At 40.7% G+C, this 19,522-nt stretch overlaps 2 protein-coding genes across 5 annotated transcripts; one reads left to right on the top strand and one right to left on the bottom strand.

The window, feature by feature from the left end:
• Positions 1-1,737: 1,737 nt before the first annotated feature.
• LOC4351072 (uncharacterized) lies at positions 1,738-7,928 on the bottom strand. Of its 4 annotated transcripts, none has more exons than XM_015759910.3 (10): positions 7,455-7,928; positions 6,806-6,981; positions 6,194-6,314; positions 5,772-5,818; positions 4,111-4,589; positions 3,217-3,377; positions 2,947-3,142; positions 2,659-2,796; positions 2,419-2,568; positions 1,738-2,318 (listed from the first exon to the last, which is right to left on the bottom strand). In XM_015759910.3, exons 1-10 carry the CDS (start codon positions 7,599-7,601, stop codon positions 1,972-1,974), a joined length of 1,962 nt encoding a protein of 653 aa, XP_015615396.1. In that variant the 5' UTR covers positions 7,602-7,928; the 3' UTR covers positions 1,738-1,971. The 4 variants fall into 4 exon arrangements, with proteins under 4 accessions (XP_015615396.1, XP_015615397.1, XP_015615399.1 ...); XM_015759911.3 differs by having other exon boundaries at positions 6,194-6,308; XM_015759913.3 differs by lacking the exon at positions 6,806-6,981 and having other exon boundaries at positions 6,194-6,308.
• A 2,639-nt stretch (positions 7,929-10,567) lies between these two features.
• LOC107277318 (uncharacterized) lies at positions 10,568-12,235 on the top strand. The gene is made up of 2 exons (XM_015760507.3): positions 10,568-11,121; positions 11,229-12,235. The coding sequence occupies exons 1-2, from the start codon at positions 10,636-10,638 to the stop codon at positions 11,463-11,465; spliced, it is 723 nt and encodes a 240-aa protein (XP_015615993.1). The 5' UTR covers positions 10,568-10,635; the 3' UTR covers positions 11,466-12,235.
• The last annotated feature ends 7,287 nt before the right edge of the window (positions 12,236-19,522 follow it).

The following is a 19,522-nucleotide window of genomic DNA, read 5'->3' as shown; positions in this document are numbered from 1 at the left end:
TATAAATCGCTAAAGATTTTTTTTTAATAAAATTCACACGAATGTAATTACGGTATAATTACACCGCAATTGGACAGTAGTTGAATAAAAAATGAGATTGGTTAGTAGCTAATCTGGTTATGGTTGCATGCCCTAAACCGTGATATCGTGGGATAGATTCCCATTACCTGTGCCCTTTCTCTTTTTTTTTTCCGCCAGTTAGCACTCATCTCAACGTGAATTTTTTTTCCGCCAGTTAACACTCATCTCAACGTGAATTGTATTTCATAATTAACTTATTGGACATATTTTTATTTCCCCGAGATGCAAGCATGATTCATTATAAAATATGTTGGTCAAAACAAGCACCTAGTGTCCTTGCCAGAAAAAAGAAAGGGCAACTAGAGTATAAAAATAAGCGAGGTCAGTGAGACGCTGACAATTAAGATTTTTTTTTTGAGAAATGAAAATTAATATGTCAAGACGCGGCAACAGCCGCCTCATTTCTTCTTTGCCATATCCGTTTGTTAGCAGGAACAGAATCCTGACCTTAATGCCATGGCACTGTGGGGCGGGCTGGGTCAGGCGGCGACGGTGGCGCAGCTGGTCGGGGCGGACATCGGCGGCCTCATCACCATGATCATGCAGGTTGCGATGACGGCTGCGGTGGGAGGAGCGGCCAGCCATTTCGGAAGTCGTGGCCAATCTAGAGAAGGCGCTCGAGCTCGTCCGTTGCGACGGGTAGGCGGTAGCATAGCGTGGGCTCCCGAGACATCTTATGTGAATAATTGGGCAATGTATAATGTAGTAATAATTAACGCTGTTTGCTTCTGTTCTCTTTTGTGCGCATGCACAATTAAACATTGGTCCAATGTGGTGTGATCAACTAACAAAATCTTATCATTTTTGCTGATTTCTAATGTCCACTTGTGCAGCTGTGCTGAACCAACAACCCCCGGATCCCTTGCTCTCAGCTTGTGCTGTGAATTCAAGTGTTAAGTTAGGTGCCTCCCAATCTCTTCCTGTTCATCTGTTTGCAGGTAGGAGTATGAGGAAGATATGAAGATTGGTGTAAGGAATAGTTGAAGACGCACGGATTTTAACTGGTTTTGCTCCCATTAGCACAAAAAAAGATCAACAAAAATATAAAGGCCTTGAATGTTCTGAATTTTCTCTTGACACCTTAGCAGCCCTGCAACTGCTATTTCTTCGTATTTTCCCCACACCTTCTCCCTGCTCTTAAAACTAAGAATCTCGTTCATGTCTGTGCAGCAGTATCCTTCAGGATTAAAGCGGGGTTCATAGGGCTCAGAGTGTATTCAATGGATGATTGCAACTGACGTATTTTCCCGGAAATGTTTCTCAAAAACCTGATAATAGGTACAGGCTACAGAGTTCCAAGAATATACTGGATAGTAACGGACACTGGGCTTCCTTTGCGCGGCATTTCATCGAACACTTGGAGCTCAAGACCAATCATGCCAGTATACCATAGCCCTTTCGCTCCTTCTCTCTTTCAAGAGCGCTTGAGGCGACCGCGAGCCATGGCCGGGCGTGGCGTGGAGGGCACGAGACTGTTTGCACTATCTGCTCGACTGCTCCGCCGCGGGCGCCGCCTCGGCCTCGTCGTCGTCAAGGGATTCTGCATTTCTGCTGTACTACTCAGTAGTATAGTGGTCTCCCTTCCTCCACTACCGGCGGTGGCCTTGGTGGGCACAGCAATGTTCTTGGAAGCTACCGAAGCTAAGAGAGAGGAAAGAGAAGAAACAAGGGATGACTATGCCCATTTATTTTCTGTAAGAAGTTTGACATAACCAAAATGAAAGAATATCACGTCAAAAAAAAAGAAAGAATATGTAAATCCTCATTATCAACTTTACATAGCAAAAAAAATGCACGTAGCTAGGAGCCTAGGAAGCAAATAGCCGGGTGTTAATTAATCCATGTTCGCGGTGAGCATTCTTAATTCTGCTAGCTCGACTCCCTGACAGGCTAAAGTCCCCTGAACCTGCAGCTCCAGGGTTTGCTGGCTGGTGAAGGCGAATACCCCATATACCTTCTACTCCCTACTTCACTGACAGGTGGTGAAAGTCCGCCATAGCTTACACTGCCTGCTTCACTGGCAGCTGAAAGTCCACCGTGGTTAATATTATTATTATGTGCTCCATTGACAGAAGAAAGCCCCGTGCTATGCTCCACTGCACTGTAGGGATTTGCCCAAGCTTCATTGAAATCAAAGTCACCCCATGACTCATCTTCAAGGAGAGCTTTTTCCAGCTCTGCTAGATGATCTCTGACGGCGTCGTCCGTGGATGGATTACCAGGTAAGAATGAATTCCCTGTTGTAGCAGAAAGAGGGAGGGTTATGCAAACATCAAAACTCTTCTTCGAAAACCTTTGTCAAGAAACAGTAATAGAAAATTCAATTCAAGTTATTACCATCAGATTCAGATGTTGTGTTGTGTTCCAAAAAACACTGTTGCTGTGTGCTAGACCCTCCTAAGGTATTATTATCCATGGATGGAACTGACGAAGCCTCATTTCTTATGGACAAAACTTCCTCATTGGCAACTTGGAAGCTCTCAAGTTCTGTGGAACATTAGAGTAAAATTGGATGGTTAAGTTCCTATGAAAGCCATCAACATAAAATATGTGCCATAAAAAGAAAAAGCCAATTACCACGGGGAGTCACGCTCTGGTTCGAAGTACTTTGTTGCAACTTGGACTTACTTGGCAGATTCCCTAGTGATGCACCAGATTGAAGTCCATTACACACTGAAGAAGTTTGCTGGCGTACTACTTGGACATCAAGTTGTTCTGTGAGATTTCATGGAACCAGTATACTATGATTTGTGATATCCACAGAAAAAGGCACAAACAAAATTGCATTCAACATCTTTCCACACCAAACCATGAAGGCATAATGGGAACGATCCAATTACTGAAAAGAGACCACACCATACTTACTTCGCAGCATAGAGCTTGGTTGCTCTGAGCATGACCCCTTAAGGTAACAACTGCCATTGCTTTTAGAAAATGTCTGATGTTCGTCAGACCCATTCCTCTCTTGTATGCAACTAGAGTAAATTCCTGGTCTTGGAGTGCATTTCTGAGCGTGACTAATGATTGTTTCCCAATCTTGGTCAGAAATCTTTCCCAAAATCTACACAGGGTGATATTAGACAGATTGTCGCAGCAAGAACATATCAGAGAACAAATAAAAAAGCAATACCATACTTTACGCAGATCTTCAGGACTTCTATCATAGAAAGACAAAAAATCCCCCACTGTCTTGATACCATTCTTCTCTAGTAACTTGTGTCTATCTCCGTTCATTGCAATTTTATTCAGTTTGTATACAGGATCGCATGGGGATGGATTGAGATTCTTTTTTGTTGCTGTAAAGAAAGATATCAGATATCAATTTTTGAATCCACTATGAAAGAAGCAATCTCAACCGCCTCTGTAATAGAAATAATGCAGTTTACCCTGGTTTTGATCCTTCAAAAGTATAGATGAATGAAAAGGTTCTTTGTGAAAATAGTGGATGATGACTAAGTTTCAGAAGAGTATCCTTACATGGTGCAGAATTTTGCCAGCATAAACAAAGGAAAAACTAACTCCAGTTCCCTTTGTTCATTTACTGAACAAATTTAGCTTATATAAAAATAGTTTTGTAATTAAGAATTCTGGGATGATAAATGAGAATGCTGATCCTTACATCATTATGGGTAGATATTGTACACTGGATGGAACACTTGTTGGCTGAAGCGGCAAGGGGCTTTAGTCTTTAGGAGAAACTTTAAGATAAAGAGTACACCATATGCGGGGATGACAGATTTTATTCCCCACCATATGAATGAATGGATAATAATGTCCTGCATAGAGTCACTACACATCTACACAGCTACAGCCTAAGGGATAGAAATTTAAAAGAAAATGGCCAACATGAAACTAGTTAATTGGTTATCATAAGCACTAATTGATGTTACAGTTGATTCTGTCGGTGCCGTTCCTAAGGCAAAACGGCTGTGCATGGCAGATAAAGTCCATATAGACATGTTTATTTTTAAACGAAGCACATATGAGGAAAATAAGTACTTATACTAGAATAAAATAGAATGAACTCACAGTATCCCCGAACATCCTTTACAGCAAAAGATTCAGTTATTCCTTCCTGAATTCTTTGAGAGATTCTTTCATCAGCAGCCATGACCCCCAACTTCAATCTTTTGCTTGGAACAAAACTGGAATTGTCTTGGAATTTGGCACTGTTTAGATAACCCACACCACCTTGCAGCCTAAAATACAGCTTCCCAGATAATAAATGTTCTTTTCCAGGTCGTCCAGTTACTATTTTACTACGAAAGTGTTCTTCAGTCCAGTGGCCTTTATGATCATCGTCAAAGTCACCATGAATTGCTACAATGTGAACTCTCATTGAAGAAAATGGTTCACAAGTCATGATCTCGTTGTTATGATCGTATATGGCTACCTTAAGGGGGGTCTCGTCATCTGCTTCAATTTTACGTGTTGAGTACTTACTGTTACTGCATGAATTCACAAATTGCAATCGAAGTTGCATACTGCTATTCTGATCAGATAACATCCTGAAAGTAGAGAAAAGAAGTCACATGCGTAGCATACTGAATTTTAGTTAATGGTAGCTACTTATACAAATTACACACAAAAACAATGAGATGAACACATGAGATGAACACAGCACCATGGACATGTAAGCATCATGAGACAGGAATTGTCATTTTACATATGAATGCAACTTCTTAATATACTTGGGAGGTACAATAAATTACTTCAGCTGGAAAAACAGTGACAATTCTTCAGTTACTTCAGATATTAGATTTTTGGAACTACTGGTCATGTGGGACCCAAATATCAGTGGGTGGTGGTGGTGAGGCACCACCACAAGGAACATTTAAAGGAGTAAAGATACAGGAAGTTTGATTAACTTTTCAGTACTCTGCTTAAGTGGCAATTATTCAGACCTCAAAATTCAATCCTTTTTGACACTAGAGATTCCATGCGAAAAATCCAAGGTTCGCATTAGGCAATCAAGTAAGCTGAGCCCTTTCACCAATTGATGTTATCTTCCGTTACCAAGAAAGCCAAGACTTCTTTTTTATTTTTAAAACAAGTAGAAGTGAGAAAAGAATTGGAGATCAATAGAGTAGCTGGAACCTTCGGTGAACAAAGCACGTGCAACAGCACCCTTTGCAGGTCTTTTCAATATTTTATTTAGTCACCTTTTTTGTATTGAAGTTGGTAATTACTAAATGACTTAATAACTTGTCCATTTGTTACTATTACTGTAGACATCAGATGAGATTTGATGAATGGGCGTCATGTCATGACTTCCAAGAAAAGGATAGTCTATGCTTTGGTTAATAACTGATGTAGCAAAAGGAAAAGAAAAGGTAAGCAGGAGAAAAGCAGCCACAGTGTTACAGGACATTTTGCAGTTATATCAATTGCAATATAGTTAGACAAAGTTGTATGTTCTAGACAAAAATATTCATTTGTCAGTCCATAGATGTAAAATTTAACATAATATATGGAAGTAGAAATGATAAGTTTAACAAAATGTGCATCTTAATTGGTTGCGCACTTGTAGCATTAGTTAAGATACCAGAGAACATATTTGCAGCAATATATAGCTCAATGTTTAAGAAGACAAAAGCTACGATGTATCTCAATATCCAATTCTAAAACTTTTAAGCCAGGGAGAGAGAGAGAGAGATAGAGACTCATAGTATCATGCAAATATTACCAACCTAGGGGCAGGGGATTGCTGAAGGTAACCACCAAGTCTGGTTATATCCTATCAACAAAATTTAAAAGATATAATTTAACATATGTGAAAAGCAAGTTGATCTGCAATAATAATAAAAATACCTAGTTCCACAAAAAAGAAAACAACAAAGTAATTGATGCACGTGTCAGTGTAAATATCTTAAGTAGGAGGTAGACTATTAAACGATTGGGTCCAACTTTTTCTTCTGAGGTCATGCATGTGTCTTGCCTCTTAACTCTTGAGCACAGAACAATCCAATGACTCTCCAACTAAGTACTTCTAGGGGTTCCCAACAAATAGGCATATTTAATTGGGCCATATGGCACAAAGTTTATACCCACCATCTAGGCTTAAGCATGCATTTTGCTTTTAGGAAGTGAAAGTGAAGAACAAAAAAATTACCGCTGTTAGGAAGGAAACCTTTTCTCTGAGTTCTTGATTCTCCCTATACATGGATTCAATCTTCTCGTTTTGCCCCTTCAGCATTCTTCGCATCTCCTCAAGCATCTCCATCTGCCTGTCACTATCATTTGTTGGAATAAGAATAATAAGAAAAATAAGGTCTATTCCTCAACTTAATAGCCTAATAGAGAAATTTTCGTTTCAAGTTCAACTTAATAGCTATCATCTTTTTTTAATTTTGTGGGGGAAGTTTATTTTGCTAGATTGTCCTTCCAGGAGATTGCAGGTGAAACGTATTTGCAAATCAGAGGTCAGCATATGTAAAAGAAAAGGGGCAAGTAAGGGAATGAGCTCCTTTAAAAAATAATCACAGTGGCATATGATGAATTTATCCAGAAGAAGATACAATTGGTTAGCCAAGAAAAATGGACTTATTGGTTTACTTGCAATGACGGCATGAACAACTAAATTCCTTGTAAATTCTAAGTTTTGATAACAAGTAAAAGAGCATTTGGATGAGATGAAACCACATCCTGCCTGTACAGATAAAAAAAAAGAATGATGAGAGAACCTAAAAAAATAGGAGGGGCAAGATTGTACGAGTGAGCTCACTCAAATCTGCAGGAGCACCGGGGTCGCTTTCCCGGAGGTGATCGGCGCAATCCTTCGGCCCCATCATCATTCTCCTCCCAATTGTGATGCCGAGGTAGAGACATTGCCTGGACCTCCAGAGGTTGGATGAAAAGAACGGTGGATGAAGGTTTGTTTCGTTTTGCGGAGAAGCTGACCTATATGGTGAGGGAAGGACAAGAAAGCTCGTGTAATCTTCCTTTGACAAACGAACTTGGCCAAATGTATTTTTCTTCACAAAACAGTGTTTTGCTGGATGCTACAAGAAACTTAAGAGTGAAGATAATGCATGGCACTACTGAATGGTTCATACTTCTGGTATGTGGAGAAACATAGCGGATAGTGGTTGGTCGGCCTCCCAAATCCTAACACGGTTTTGGTTTTGGAAATGTCGATCTGGAACACCAAAACCGCTTCCAGATGCTTTTTTTTTTCAACTGATACTTTTCACACGAAGCTTTCGTTTCACTTTCTGAGAGGAAATGAACCAAAATTCTATTTCTACTACCGCACTCGAAATCTCTAATTTAATAAGCAGCCCGCATGTTAATATGGAGTTCGATGGTGCAGATCAAACATTTGTGCATTTGTTTTTGAAAAAAAAAATAGAATTGGACTCTGCGAGACTTACCAGTATGATGAGCAGTTGAGGTGCGGGATCCTTTTCTTGGACTAGACCGACGACCGCGTCCGCGTCTCTGCCGACTGCCAGTGCGACATTTCTCCGAACACCTCTGCTGCGTCGCTCCCCGCGGTCTTTGCCCACTTCATGGCGCATACCACGCGTCCTGCAGCTGGTGAGCACAGATGGAGGAGGCTCCGCCGATCTAGCTCTGGCCGACCGCCGCGCGCGCCATCGCTGCGCCAGCAGCTAGACGCCGAGATGCGGCGACGGGTAGCGGCGCGTGGGCAAGTGCTCAGGGAGCTCCTCAATCGCCGAGGTGCTCCACTCCATAGAGTACCAGTACCACCAGGGCGCTAGGCCGCATCGGTCTCCGCCCGCCATGCTTCCCCTCGTCCTCGCCGGCGGCGGCGCGCACCCCACCGGCGGCAAGACGGAAGCCAGTGATTCGCTTACGTGGCAAAACCTGACGAGGCCTCGTCTGGACGGGGATAAATCCAGCCCATCCACCTATATGGACCGGAAATTTGAAACAGGATTTCAGCCCATCCAAACGAAGCCCTTCAAGGCTGAAGGCCCACCCCAATTTTGAAGCATAGTGGAACCCACAAAATGAAGCTCAAACCTCACCTCAGACTCACTTTAATTATATATAATAATTTTGATAGTTATATAAAAATATCAAGTGAGTATTATATATAACTCAAATTTGAGATTTACTTTGATCAAAAAAAAAAGTACCTTGAGATACCGATACCTCACGGTACCAAATCGTTTCCGATCGTTGGATCTAACATTGACTATCCTATCTAGCTAGATCTAATGATTGCAAAGGATTTAGTACTGTACGGTAGCTGTACCTCGAGATACTTTTTGTTGAACCAGAAAAAATCTCCTCAAATTTACTCTCTCAGTTTTTAAATTTAGATCTAGTTGACTTTTAAATCTATGTTTGTCCGTTCATCTTATTAAAAAATGTTATTATAAATATTATTAATATTGCCGTAACTTGTTTTATCATTAAGTGTTCAAGCCTCAACCATATTTTTATATTTGTTTGTTTTTTTAATAAAATAAAATGGTCAAACGTATATCTAAAAGCCAATAACACCATCTATAACGAGTTTTCACTTAACACTATAAGATTTTCTTGGTTTTATAGATTCATGCATTTAACAGATATATATATGCTACTGTCTAAATTTATGTGCATCTAATGAATCTAGACGAGAGAGAGAGAGATAAAAATATCTTGTACTACCTCCGTCTTAAAATATACTCCCTCCATATTTTAATGTATGACGCCGTTCACTTTTCGACTAACGTTTTTGTTTTATTCAAAATTTTTATGCAAATATGAAAATATTTATATCATGCTTAAAGAACATTTGATGACGAATCAAGTCATAATAAAATAAATGATAATTACATAAATTTTTTAAATAAGACGAATGGTCAAACGTTGGACAAAAAGTTAACGGCGTCATACATTAAAATATGGAGGTAGTAGTTATTTCTAGCATAGTAGCTTGTCTCAAAATAAAGCTATTTCTCCACCTACCCTCTCCTCTCAACCAATCACAACCATTCTGTTCACCTGCTTTCTTTTCTCTACCAATCACAACCCTCCTCCAATCATTTCTACTTATTTTCTTAATACTAGTGCCTACTTTAAAAATGGTTACCCTCTAAGACGGAGGAAGTAATGTGGAACAGAGAGAATAGTATATACTGCATCGCGTTGTTGTGGGTAAGATGTCACCAAGTACAACTTCACAGGAAGCATATGATTAGCTTTGTTCTAAAAAAATGATTCTCTTTACAAAGTTGTTAAGAAGTTTGGGATGGAAGGGACTCAATTATTGCTAGTTTCATGATGGGGGTTTAGTTTTGTCCTTTTATTGGCCGTGTGCATTTTATGCAGAGGCCGGAGGTGGGCTCAGTTGGAATGTATCATCTTTGTGTATTTAACTGAGGCCCTGTTTAGATGGGACTAAAACTTTTAAGTCCCTATCACATAGGATGTTTGCACACTAATAATAAATATTAAACGTAGACTATTAATAAAACCCATCCATAATCTTGGACTAATTCGTGAGACGAATCTATTGAGCCTAATTAATCCATGATTAGCCCATGTGATGCTACAGTAAACATTCTCTAATTATGGATTAATTAGGCTTATAAAATTTGTCTCACGAATTAGCTTTCATTTATGTAATTAGTTTTGTAAGTAGTCTATATTTAATACTCTAAATTAGTGTCTAAATACAGGGACTAAAGTTAAGTTCCTGGATCCAAACACCACCTGAGTCTTAATAAAGCTTTCATTATTAAAAAAATTATTGCTAGTTTTAGTAAGCTCATGCACCGTACTCCTATCATCCTCACTGAAGTAGACGTGGCGAAATAGAATAATTGTTAAACTACTCCATGCCCGTCTCCTTGGCAATTTGCAAATTTTCTCAAGAAACCGCGGGGAAAGCAAGCAACCAAAACTAACCACCGCGTAGCCGAAGCTCCATTGACCGTTGACTTGTAGTCATCCTCTACTCAGCCCACTGATTTTCCACTGAGTGAGTAAACGTCAGTCCAAATACTCCGTCACAGTGTCTTGTCTTATGCAACACTATACTTGATCACGGGTCATAGCTTTCTCATCATTTGGAGACGGTCCTGCATCGCACGGCAAAATGCAAATACACGAAGAGAGTCTTGAGGTACCAGTCATCGAAAACAATTTCGTACCGTACCGTGAGGTATCGATACCTTCAGATATATTTTATTGGACTAGAACAAATCTCTTATATAAAAGTGTTAATGGTAAACGAAAAATTACCTACTATCCCAACCCCAATTCTGGCGGGGGCTTTTAACTATTTGCCACTCTTACGGATGTTGCTTAACGATTTGCCACTAGGTCCACATGTCATAGACATACGAGGGCCCACATGTCATTGACAGGGTGTGGCAAATCGTTAATTGCCATGTCATAAGAGTGGCGAATAGTTAAATTTCCCATTCTGGCGTTAGCGTTGTGCCGTCGTAGCACCAACTCCGTGTGGCCCAGCCGTCAATGGCAACATGACAATAAGTTGAGCGCTACTCGTCTTCCACCTCTTGCAAGAACACCCAACAACATTAGCGAAACCAAGCAGCAGGTGATCGTTGATCAGCAAGTCATCAAGAGATGGACTCGGTGGGCGCGATCGTGAAAGTGGTGCAGGCGATCTCGAAGGCGGTGAGCACGGCTCGCCGGAACGCGGCGAGCTGCAAGGAGCTCGCCGAGCGCGCCCAGCAGGTCGCCAAGATCCTACCGGACTCCAACTCCAAGGCGGTGGCGAGGGGCGACGCGACGGCGGCGAACATCCTGCGCCGGCTCAGGGGCGCCCTCGACGACGCGCTCCAGCTTGTCGAGTCCTGCCAGAGCGGCGGCGGCTGCCTGTCCTGGCCGCTCATGCTCGTCACCGGCGACGGGCTCGCCGCCAAGTTCGCCGACGTCAACGCCAGGATCAGCAACTGCCTCGTCGACCTCCAGGCCGCCAATGGCGTCCGCATCGAGGAGAAGATCGACCGCCAGGCCGCGAACGGCAGCCGCATCGAGAAGAAGCTCGACAAGCTCGCCGTCGCCGCTGGCTCTCGCGATCAACCTAATCAACGCCGCGCAAACAACTCAGTAAGACACATGGATGATGAATCATCAAACTAATCCTAGTTTTTTTCTTTATCCAATTGATCGAGCTGAGCTGACCAATCTTCTTCTCCATTGTTTCGTCGACGCAGTCGCAGCGGGAGATCTTCAACACCGGCAAGAACGGCAACAACAATGGTGGATGGAACAAGGGCGGCGGGCAGCAGCAGAACGGAGGGAAGGGAGGCAAACGGAGGAGAGGCAAGAAGGCGGCCGGGCCGCCGCCGCCGCCGCAGCAGCCGCAGTTTCGCCCCCGCGCCGGCGCCGGCGGCGGCGTCCCATTCTACCCCTCGATGGAGGAGGATCCCACCTCCTGCTCCGTGATGTGAGCCACGGACGGAGGAAGCCATGCAAGCATCTGAGCTCCGGCGGCTGCGCGGGGCGCAGCTCGTGCTTGATATATCCATCACCACCTGTGATGGCGACGGTGGCGGCGGCGCCGCCGTGGCGAAATCGTAAGAATCGTAGCGGCGCCGGCGAGAGCTGGTCGAGATCAAGTACAAAGGGTACTGCATGATTTCCCGAACGGATCAAAGCTTCATTTTCATTGCATATATTTGGGCATCCTGAAATCCATGGACCAAGTGATGATACACATAACACATGGATAATGGATTTCTTCATCATGCATTTGGGGTAGCATCGGAATGGGTTTGGATATTATCTCGGCTGTGTTTAATTAATTTCTTGATCAAATTTAGATTGGATATATATCTAACCGTTCCTAGCTTCATCGAGTTCAGTTGTAGTGTAATCGAGTCTCTACTGTACTGTGTAATGTAATATTGCGTTCTCCGTGTCTGTAGTCAAGTCTAGTAGTATGTCAGGTTTGCTTCATTTTTGTACTAAGGTGGTGTTTGGATCCAGGGACTTAACTTTAGTCCCTGTATTTAGACACTAATTTATAGTATTAAATATAGACTACTTATAAAACTAATTACATAAATGAAAGCTAATTTACGAGACAATTTTTTTTAAGCCTGATTAATCCATAATTAGAGAATGTTTACTGTAGCATCACATAGGCTAATCATGGATTAATTAGGCTTAATAGATTCGTCTCGTGAATTAGTCCAAGATTATGGATGGGTTTTATTAATAGTCCACGTTTAATATTTATAATTAATTTTCAAACATCTGATGTGATAGGGACTTAAAAGTTTTAGTCCCATCTAAACAGGGTCTAAGTAGTTCTGTGTGCTATGTCATTCAGATGCTCTGCATAGTAATAATTTTTTTTAATAAAGTATGTATGATCTGGAATGCTATTATAAGGTCACATATCTGTTTACACGTTTTTGGCGAATTTCTGAAGATGATGCTGATCGATTTTGAGACGCATTGACAAGGTGGATAACAGATGATTCCAAGCTCCCAAACCATTCTCCCTGGAGAGGACGAGAACATCGCCATCGCCATCGCCAATCACACGGCATCAACTTTATCTGACATAACTGCATTGACTTGTAGACTTTGTATTTTCGTATCTGAAACTCTGAACAATAATGGTAGCTATCCTATGAGTGGACTCTGTGGGCCGTTTTGGCGTGACTGGAAGCCCAGACCAACAGCCATCCTCGGCCCAAGTATTATGCTGTGAATAATATTTGACTTATCTGAGGAAAATATGTAGTGCAAACCACATATGTAGTAGAAACTTGGAAACTACCGTTGGATCGAGAAATGGACGTCCGAGATTCGTCCACGTCACCATGAGTTAAAATTTAACTCGCAGATAAAGATTCTCGGACGTCCATTTCTTAATCCAACGGTAGTTTCCAAGTTTCCACTGCATGTGGTTTGCACTACATATTTTCCCACTTATCTAGGCCGCACGCGCCTGATCAAACGGTCGCAGATAGCCCAACGGGGAGTCGGAGTTTGAAACTCCGAACCCCCAAGAGCGCCACCGCGGCCTCATGTCGTGCCTCGTCGAGTTGCCGGAGCGCCGCGCCGCCGCCGCCGCCGCCGTAACATCTGATACTTCACGATGTCCTGCCCATACCACTCTATCATCGCCGCGCCGGCGACGACAAGGAAGGAGGCTCCAGTGCTCTGAGAACACTAGAACAGTGAACGAGATGGAAGGAACTGTGTATATCTATCTGCCCGCCGGCGCCGCCGCGCGCCATTGATACCGGTACTCGATGTATTTACGACACGGCGCCGGAGCTCTCGCCGAGGCTGAGACAATCTGGTCCATGTTCGAATCGTCGTGTTATTCATCATGGAGATGGAGAAAGAGGAACACGCTCGGCTCGATGCGGATTCGACGAGTACGTGGCGTCCGTCTTCAGCTGCAGATGGCGACGATCGAGGTACGTGATCTTCAGTCTTGTCCGGCCAAGTGCAGATGGCCCGTTTGTGCGCGACTGGCCGAGATCAGCCAGACTTCAAGGCCTTCCTTCTTGCTCAGCCCCAGAATTTATTATACGTGTGTTTGACCTCAAACAGTTATTCTTAGAGACAATTTCCTTTTTCCTCACTATCTCTAATATTGATTTTTCTCCTATTTCCACTTTTTTAACCGAAAGATACTTTTACCCCTATTTTAAATGTAGGAGTTAACAGTGTTAAATAGGACATATATACCATTTCCCATATTTATTTATTAATTATGTTTTTCCCCCATTAGCCGGAACAGAAAGTTCAGAATTCTCATGTGGACCTAGAAATAACAAGAGTTCACCAGAAAGCTAAAACGTCTATATAATGCAACGTTGTACATTAGCAGTAAATTTGACATCCACGGAACAATGTAAACAACTAGCTGAGTGGCCCGCGCAATTGCGCGGCTAGCACCCAAACAAAATCATATATTTTTTTATGATTTTACTTAAAATTTATTAAATAACTATCTCATTGTCTTAAGACCTTGAAAGACCAAACCTTATCATCTTTGTGTTTCTAATTATATAGTTTATAAAAGTCACACCTGTTGCTACCCATTATGTCATCTCCTTCTTTATTTGCTTGCTCGATCTACCACTATTTCTATTCATTCTTCTTGGAACCTTTAAAAATTAAATTTTATAGTTTTTAAAGTTTATTATCACGTTGGATTTCATTTTTATAATTTCTAGATGTCCCGTCAAAGGTTGCCATTATACTCCTCTATGGCCCGTCCACTGTGTCTTCTCTTTATTGTCATTGAGATTTTAAAAATCGAACATAATTATCGTTCGGGTTCATTTTTACTTTCTAGAAGTCCCGCCAAACTGTCAGCGGCTTTGCCAGTGCACTCCTCTACGGCTCGCCTGCTGCCTCCCTTCTTTATTGTCATTGAGATTTTAAAATCGAATATGATTATCATTGTTTTTTTTTACTTTTTAGTAGTTCCGAACCTTTAAAAATTGGACATGTAGTTTTATTTTTTATAATTTTTAGAAGTCCCATCAAACGATGCCATTATGCCCTCTACAGCTCGTCCACCGCCTACTCTTTATTGTCATTGTGATTCTAAAAGTCGAACATAACTATCGTCGGAATTCATTTTTTATTTTCTAGAAGTCCCGTCAACCGTCGGCGGCTCTGCAACTATACTCTTATACACCCCGCCCGCTGCTTCTCCTTTTTATTGTCATTGAGATTTTAAAAATCAAATATGATTATCAATAGGGTTTGTTTTATTTACTTTATAGAAGCCTCGGCAACCGCCTTGCTCGTTTGATTCACGGCCTGCCTGACGTCCCTCCTTTTAATCGTCATTAGGATTCTATTTGGTGTTTTATTAACAATTTTTATATGTCGTATCAACCGCCACCACTCTACTACTTTATAGGCATGTTACTTAATTTATCTCGTCATGTGTTTTAGATGGTCTTTTCTTTCAATAATCTTTATTTTTATCAAAAATTGTACTTATTATTCCTAATTGAAATCTTATTTTTCTTTTTATAATTTTAGAATTTTTTTAAAAAATTAGTTAATACAGTATTGTGTTATTTTAATGTTTTTATTTTTATTTTCAATTTCAGTTGTTTTAAAATTGTATTCCTACTTGAACTCTCTTTTAATTTTTCTAATTTTGGACATTATTTTATTTTTATTCTAAATTTTAATTAATCTTTTATGGATTCTTCTTTCAATATTGCTTATTTTTAATTCCGAATTTCAGCTAATTTTAAATTGCATTCCTACATGAACTCTTCTTTTATTTTCTTTTGCTGATTTTGGATTTATTTATTTTTATTCCGAATTTTAATTAATTTCGTATTGGGTTCTTATATGGACTCTTCTTTTAATATTTCTTATTTTTAATTCCGAGATTCTTTAAGGGGGTAGGTTTGTAGCACCCATATTTTATGTGCTTTTATTTAAAAGTTTGTCATTTAAAATTTGGAGTTTAGTTTGGTTCTTAATTGTTTTTGTGCCAAATTAGATCTCAATCCTCTCTTAGAATTTCCTTCAAATTTCCATGAAACCCTAGGGCAGATTCAAATTCAAATCCTCCCAAAAATCTCCCCAAATTTCAAACCCCAAATCCTTGAGATAATTGTGAAATATCACAGTACAATTTGGGCCTCCTCCTCTCTTTCTTTCCTGGCCCAACTCCCCTCCATCCTCTCCTCTCTTCTCCTCCCATTAGCAGGCCGGCCCAGCTCAGCCCAGCCACTGTTTGTCTTCCTCCTCAGGCCAGCCAGCTCACGCACGCAAGGTGTTCGACGAAATGTCTCACCCAGCGTCGCACCACTTTCGCCTCGTGACCGAGCCGCAATACACCGAGCCACCTTCCCGTGTACCGCTCCTCGCGCCAACACACGCGCCGTCCCAAAACCGCATCGCGCCAAGCCGCTCTCGCTCCGGTTTCCTTCCAGGAAACACGGCGCCACATCACCCTCGTCATCCCCTGTCCCGTCGCCGTCCATCCGATGTCGCGGGCATCACCTCGCCATCCCATCCCGGACCTCCCGCGGACGCGCGTCCCTTCGCCGTCTCCTCCCGGGAAGCCCCTCTACAGCCCGTCCACCGCCAACTCTTTATTGTCATTGTGATTCTAAAAATCGAACATATAACTATTGTTGGAATTCATTTTTTATTTTCTAGAAGTCCCGTCAACCGTCAGCGGCTCTACAACTATACTCTTATACACCCCGCCCACTGCTTCTCCTTTTTATTGTCATTGAGATTTTAAAAATTGAATATGCTTATCAATGGGATTTGTTTTTTTCTTACTTTCTAGAACTCTCGGCAACCGCCTTACTCGTTTGCTTCACGGCCTGCCTGACGTCCCTCCTTTTAATCGTCATTAGGATTCTATTTGGTGTTTTATTAACAATTTTTATATCTCGTATAAACCGCCACCACTCTACTCCATTATAGGCATGTAACTTAATTTATCTCGTCATGTGTTTTAGATGGTCTATTCTTTCAATAATCTTTATTTTTATCACAAATTTTAGTTATTTATAGATTGTATTCCTAATTGAAATCTTATTTTTCTTTTTCTAATTTCATAATTTTTTTTAAAAAAATTTAGTTAATATCGTATTGTGTTATTTTAATGTTTTTATTTTTTATTTTCAATTTCAGTTGTTTCAAAATTGTATTTCTACTTGAACTCTATGTTAGTTTTTCTAATTTTAGATATTATTTTATTTTTATTCTAAATTTTAATTAATCTCGTATTGGGTTCTTATATGGATTCTTCTTTCAATATTTCTTATTTTTAATTTCGAATTTCAGCTAATTTTAAATTGTATTCCTACTTGGACTCTTCTTTTATTTTCTTTTGCTAATTTTGGATTTATTTACTTTTATTCCGAATTTCAGCTATTTTTAAATTGTATTCCTACTTGGTCTCTCATTTTCTTTTCTAATTTTGGATTTTATTTTTTTTTTGAATTTTGATTAATCCTGTATTGGGTTATTATATGGAAACTTCTTTCAATATTACTTATTTTTAATTCTGAATTTCAGCTATTTTTAAATTGTATTTCTACTTGGACTCTTCTTTCCTTTTCTAATTTTGGATTTTATTTTATTTTTATTTCGAATTTTGATTAATCTCGTATTGGGTTCTTATATGGAAACTTCTTTCAATATTGCTTATTTTTATTTCCGAATTCCAGCTATTTTTAAATTGTACTTCTACTTGGACACTCTTTTTCTTTTTTTCTTTTTCTCCGATTAATGTGGGAATTTCTAGCTCTCACAGCAGATGTGGTGCATCCTTTCAAAGCTATTTTAATAAAATAATAATAGATAATAGATAGATTGGACACAATTGGACATTGCAGAAAATTTGAAGCCCAACCTCAAATGCTTCAAATCGCACACAGATTTCATATGGTACTCCATAATCCCGTCCCCCGTGACGCGACAATCCCCAACCCACCAAACCCTTGCCCCCGCTTCCTCCTCCCCTCCTCGCGGTGGCGCTCACCTTCGAGCTCGGAAGCGGAAGCCTGCGGTGAAAATGGCTGGAGGGAGGGGTTGCGCCTAGCCCACTCTCCGTTGCCGCCGCCGCCGCTCGCTCGCCGACGCCCACCCCGCCGGCTAGGTTTGACCGTGTCCTATTTTAATGGGGGCAAAACTGTTTTAATTGTGTCCTGCCCGCGGTGGAAGCGCAGAACCCAACTCAGGCCTGGTTTAGTTGGCAAAAAAAATTGTTTTGGGATGTCACATCGGATATACGGACACACATTTCATTTGAAGTAATAAACGTTGTCTAATAACAAAACAAATTACAGATTCCGCCAGGAAACTGCGAGACAAATTTTTTAAACCTAATTAATCCGTTATTAGCAAATGTTTACAGTAGCACCACATTGTCAAATCATGGCGTAATTAGGCTTAAAAAATTCGTCTTGTAATTTACATGCAATTTTTGTAATTGTTTTTTTTCTACATTTAATACTCCATGCATGTGTCCAAATATTTGATGTGACAGCGTGAAAAATTTTGTTTTGGAAACTCAACAGGGCCTCATTTATCGCGGCCAACGGCCGAAAAGGAGGAGAGGGCAGTCGAAGCGAAACAGCCATGAAGCTTCCCTCCAATATCCCCAACACTCACCTCGCTCAAAACCCTAATCTCGTCGTGCACCACCGACATGGCCGAATCCCTGGTCGCCGCCATCGACGACCACTCCGTCATCTCCACCGAGATCCCGCACTCCGACCTAGGCGAGAAGGCGAGCCTCGTCGACGCTGATCACCGGATCGGGGATGTGACACGAGCACCGGCGGCGGCGGCGGCTGAGGAGGAGCACGGGCACTACACCAGCGACCTCCTCCGCCGCGCCGAGGTGAGCAAGCTCAGCGAGGACCCGGGGAGGGACCGCAGGGACCGGGAGGCCACGATGATCATCCTCACATTTTAGCAAGAAGTGAAAACTCTAGATCAGAATAAGTGTCTTAGTCCTTGTCAAAGATCCAATGGCTACGGAGGCCTATAAATAGAGGAGGTTTTCTCTTGCCATGCTATGAGAATGTGAGCATGAGCATTAGAGCTAGATAGTAATAGCATGGCAAGAGAAAGTCTCCTGCATATTCATAGTCATATTTGTTCTTTTTGTTACAATTTGTATATATATTGAATTGAAATTGTGTATTTTTAAAGTGATATATCATATATTAATCTATCTTATTAAATTTTTTAGTAAATTGCACCCATGGTACAAGAACTTGATAGGTGCATGTGATTTAGTGCAAGAACTTGAAAAATGAGTAGATTGGTACATAAAATTGACAATCACGTGCATTTTAGTCAAAAACATTGATACATACCTTTGATTAATCATGGTATTATAAGCTTAACTTCTAGATCATTGGTTTATGGATTTAATTTCGTGTTTTGCCATATTCATAACCCAAGATAATGAATATGTTGATTAATTGAATCGCTCGGAAATTTATGTTATTTCCATGTACTTACTTTTGATAACCAAATAACTTTCGGTTTCAAATCGATAGATCATTTTATTATTATAACTAACAAATTAATTAAAAGCAATACATAATATATGTAGATCCTTATTGAGATGACATGGGTGGCTTTTTTTATATGGCATAAAAAGTATGGTGTGGAATATTAATCTTTTAACCAAAATGTACGCACTAGCCAAGTTGTTGCACCTATATGCTCAATTTTCAAGTTTTTGCACTAGATCGCACCCACCTACCAAGTTTATGTAGTGTAGACGCAATTTAGTTTAAATTTTTTCATGTTGCTTAGTGACTATTTGAATGGCAATATGAAAACGAGAGATATTCTTAAGAGATGAAAATACATATTGCTGTTACTGTATTAGATAGAGCCTTAGTTTAGTTTATGGAATTGAAAAAACTTTATCTTATTGATCTGCAGTCTTTGATTCTTATTTTTATATGAAATTGCATTGGCTCCTATTCCATAATCAAATGATTTGTATATAATATTAACA

The sequence above is a fragment of the Oryza sativa genome, chromosome 11, assembly GCF_034140825.1.
Source record: "Oryza sativa Japonica Group chromosome 11, ASM3414082v1".
Taxonomy (NCBI): domain Eukaryota; kingdom Viridiplantae; phylum Streptophyta; class Magnoliopsida; order Poales; family Poaceae; genus Oryza; species Oryza sativa.
The sequence above is the reverse complement of the archived record's forward strand: the minus strand, read 5'-3'. Positions and strand labels throughout refer to the sequence as shown.

Bases quoted from the DNA above. Each gene is read 5' to 3' on its own strand.
- LOC4351072 (XM_015759910.3), bottom strand. From the start codon at position 7,601: ATGCGCCATGAAGTGGGCAAAGACCGCGGGGAGCGACGCAGCAGAGGT. The intron at 2,797-2,946 runs GTAAGTATGGTG...GAAATCTCACAG, and splicing joins ACCAAGCTCTATGCTGCGAA to AACAACTTGATGTCCAAGTA. The intron at 2,319-2,418 runs GTAATAACTTGA...CTGCTACAACAG, and splicing joins CACAACATCTGAATCTGATG to GGAATTCATTCTTACCTGGT.
- LOC107277318 (XM_015760507.3), top strand. From the start codon at position 10,636: ATGGACTCGGTGGGCGCGATCGTGAAAGTGGTGCAGGCGATCTCGAAG. The intron at 11,122-11,228 runs GTAAGACACATG...TCGTCGACGCAG, and splicing joins AACGCCGCGCAAACAACTCA to TCGCAGCGGGAGATCTTCAA.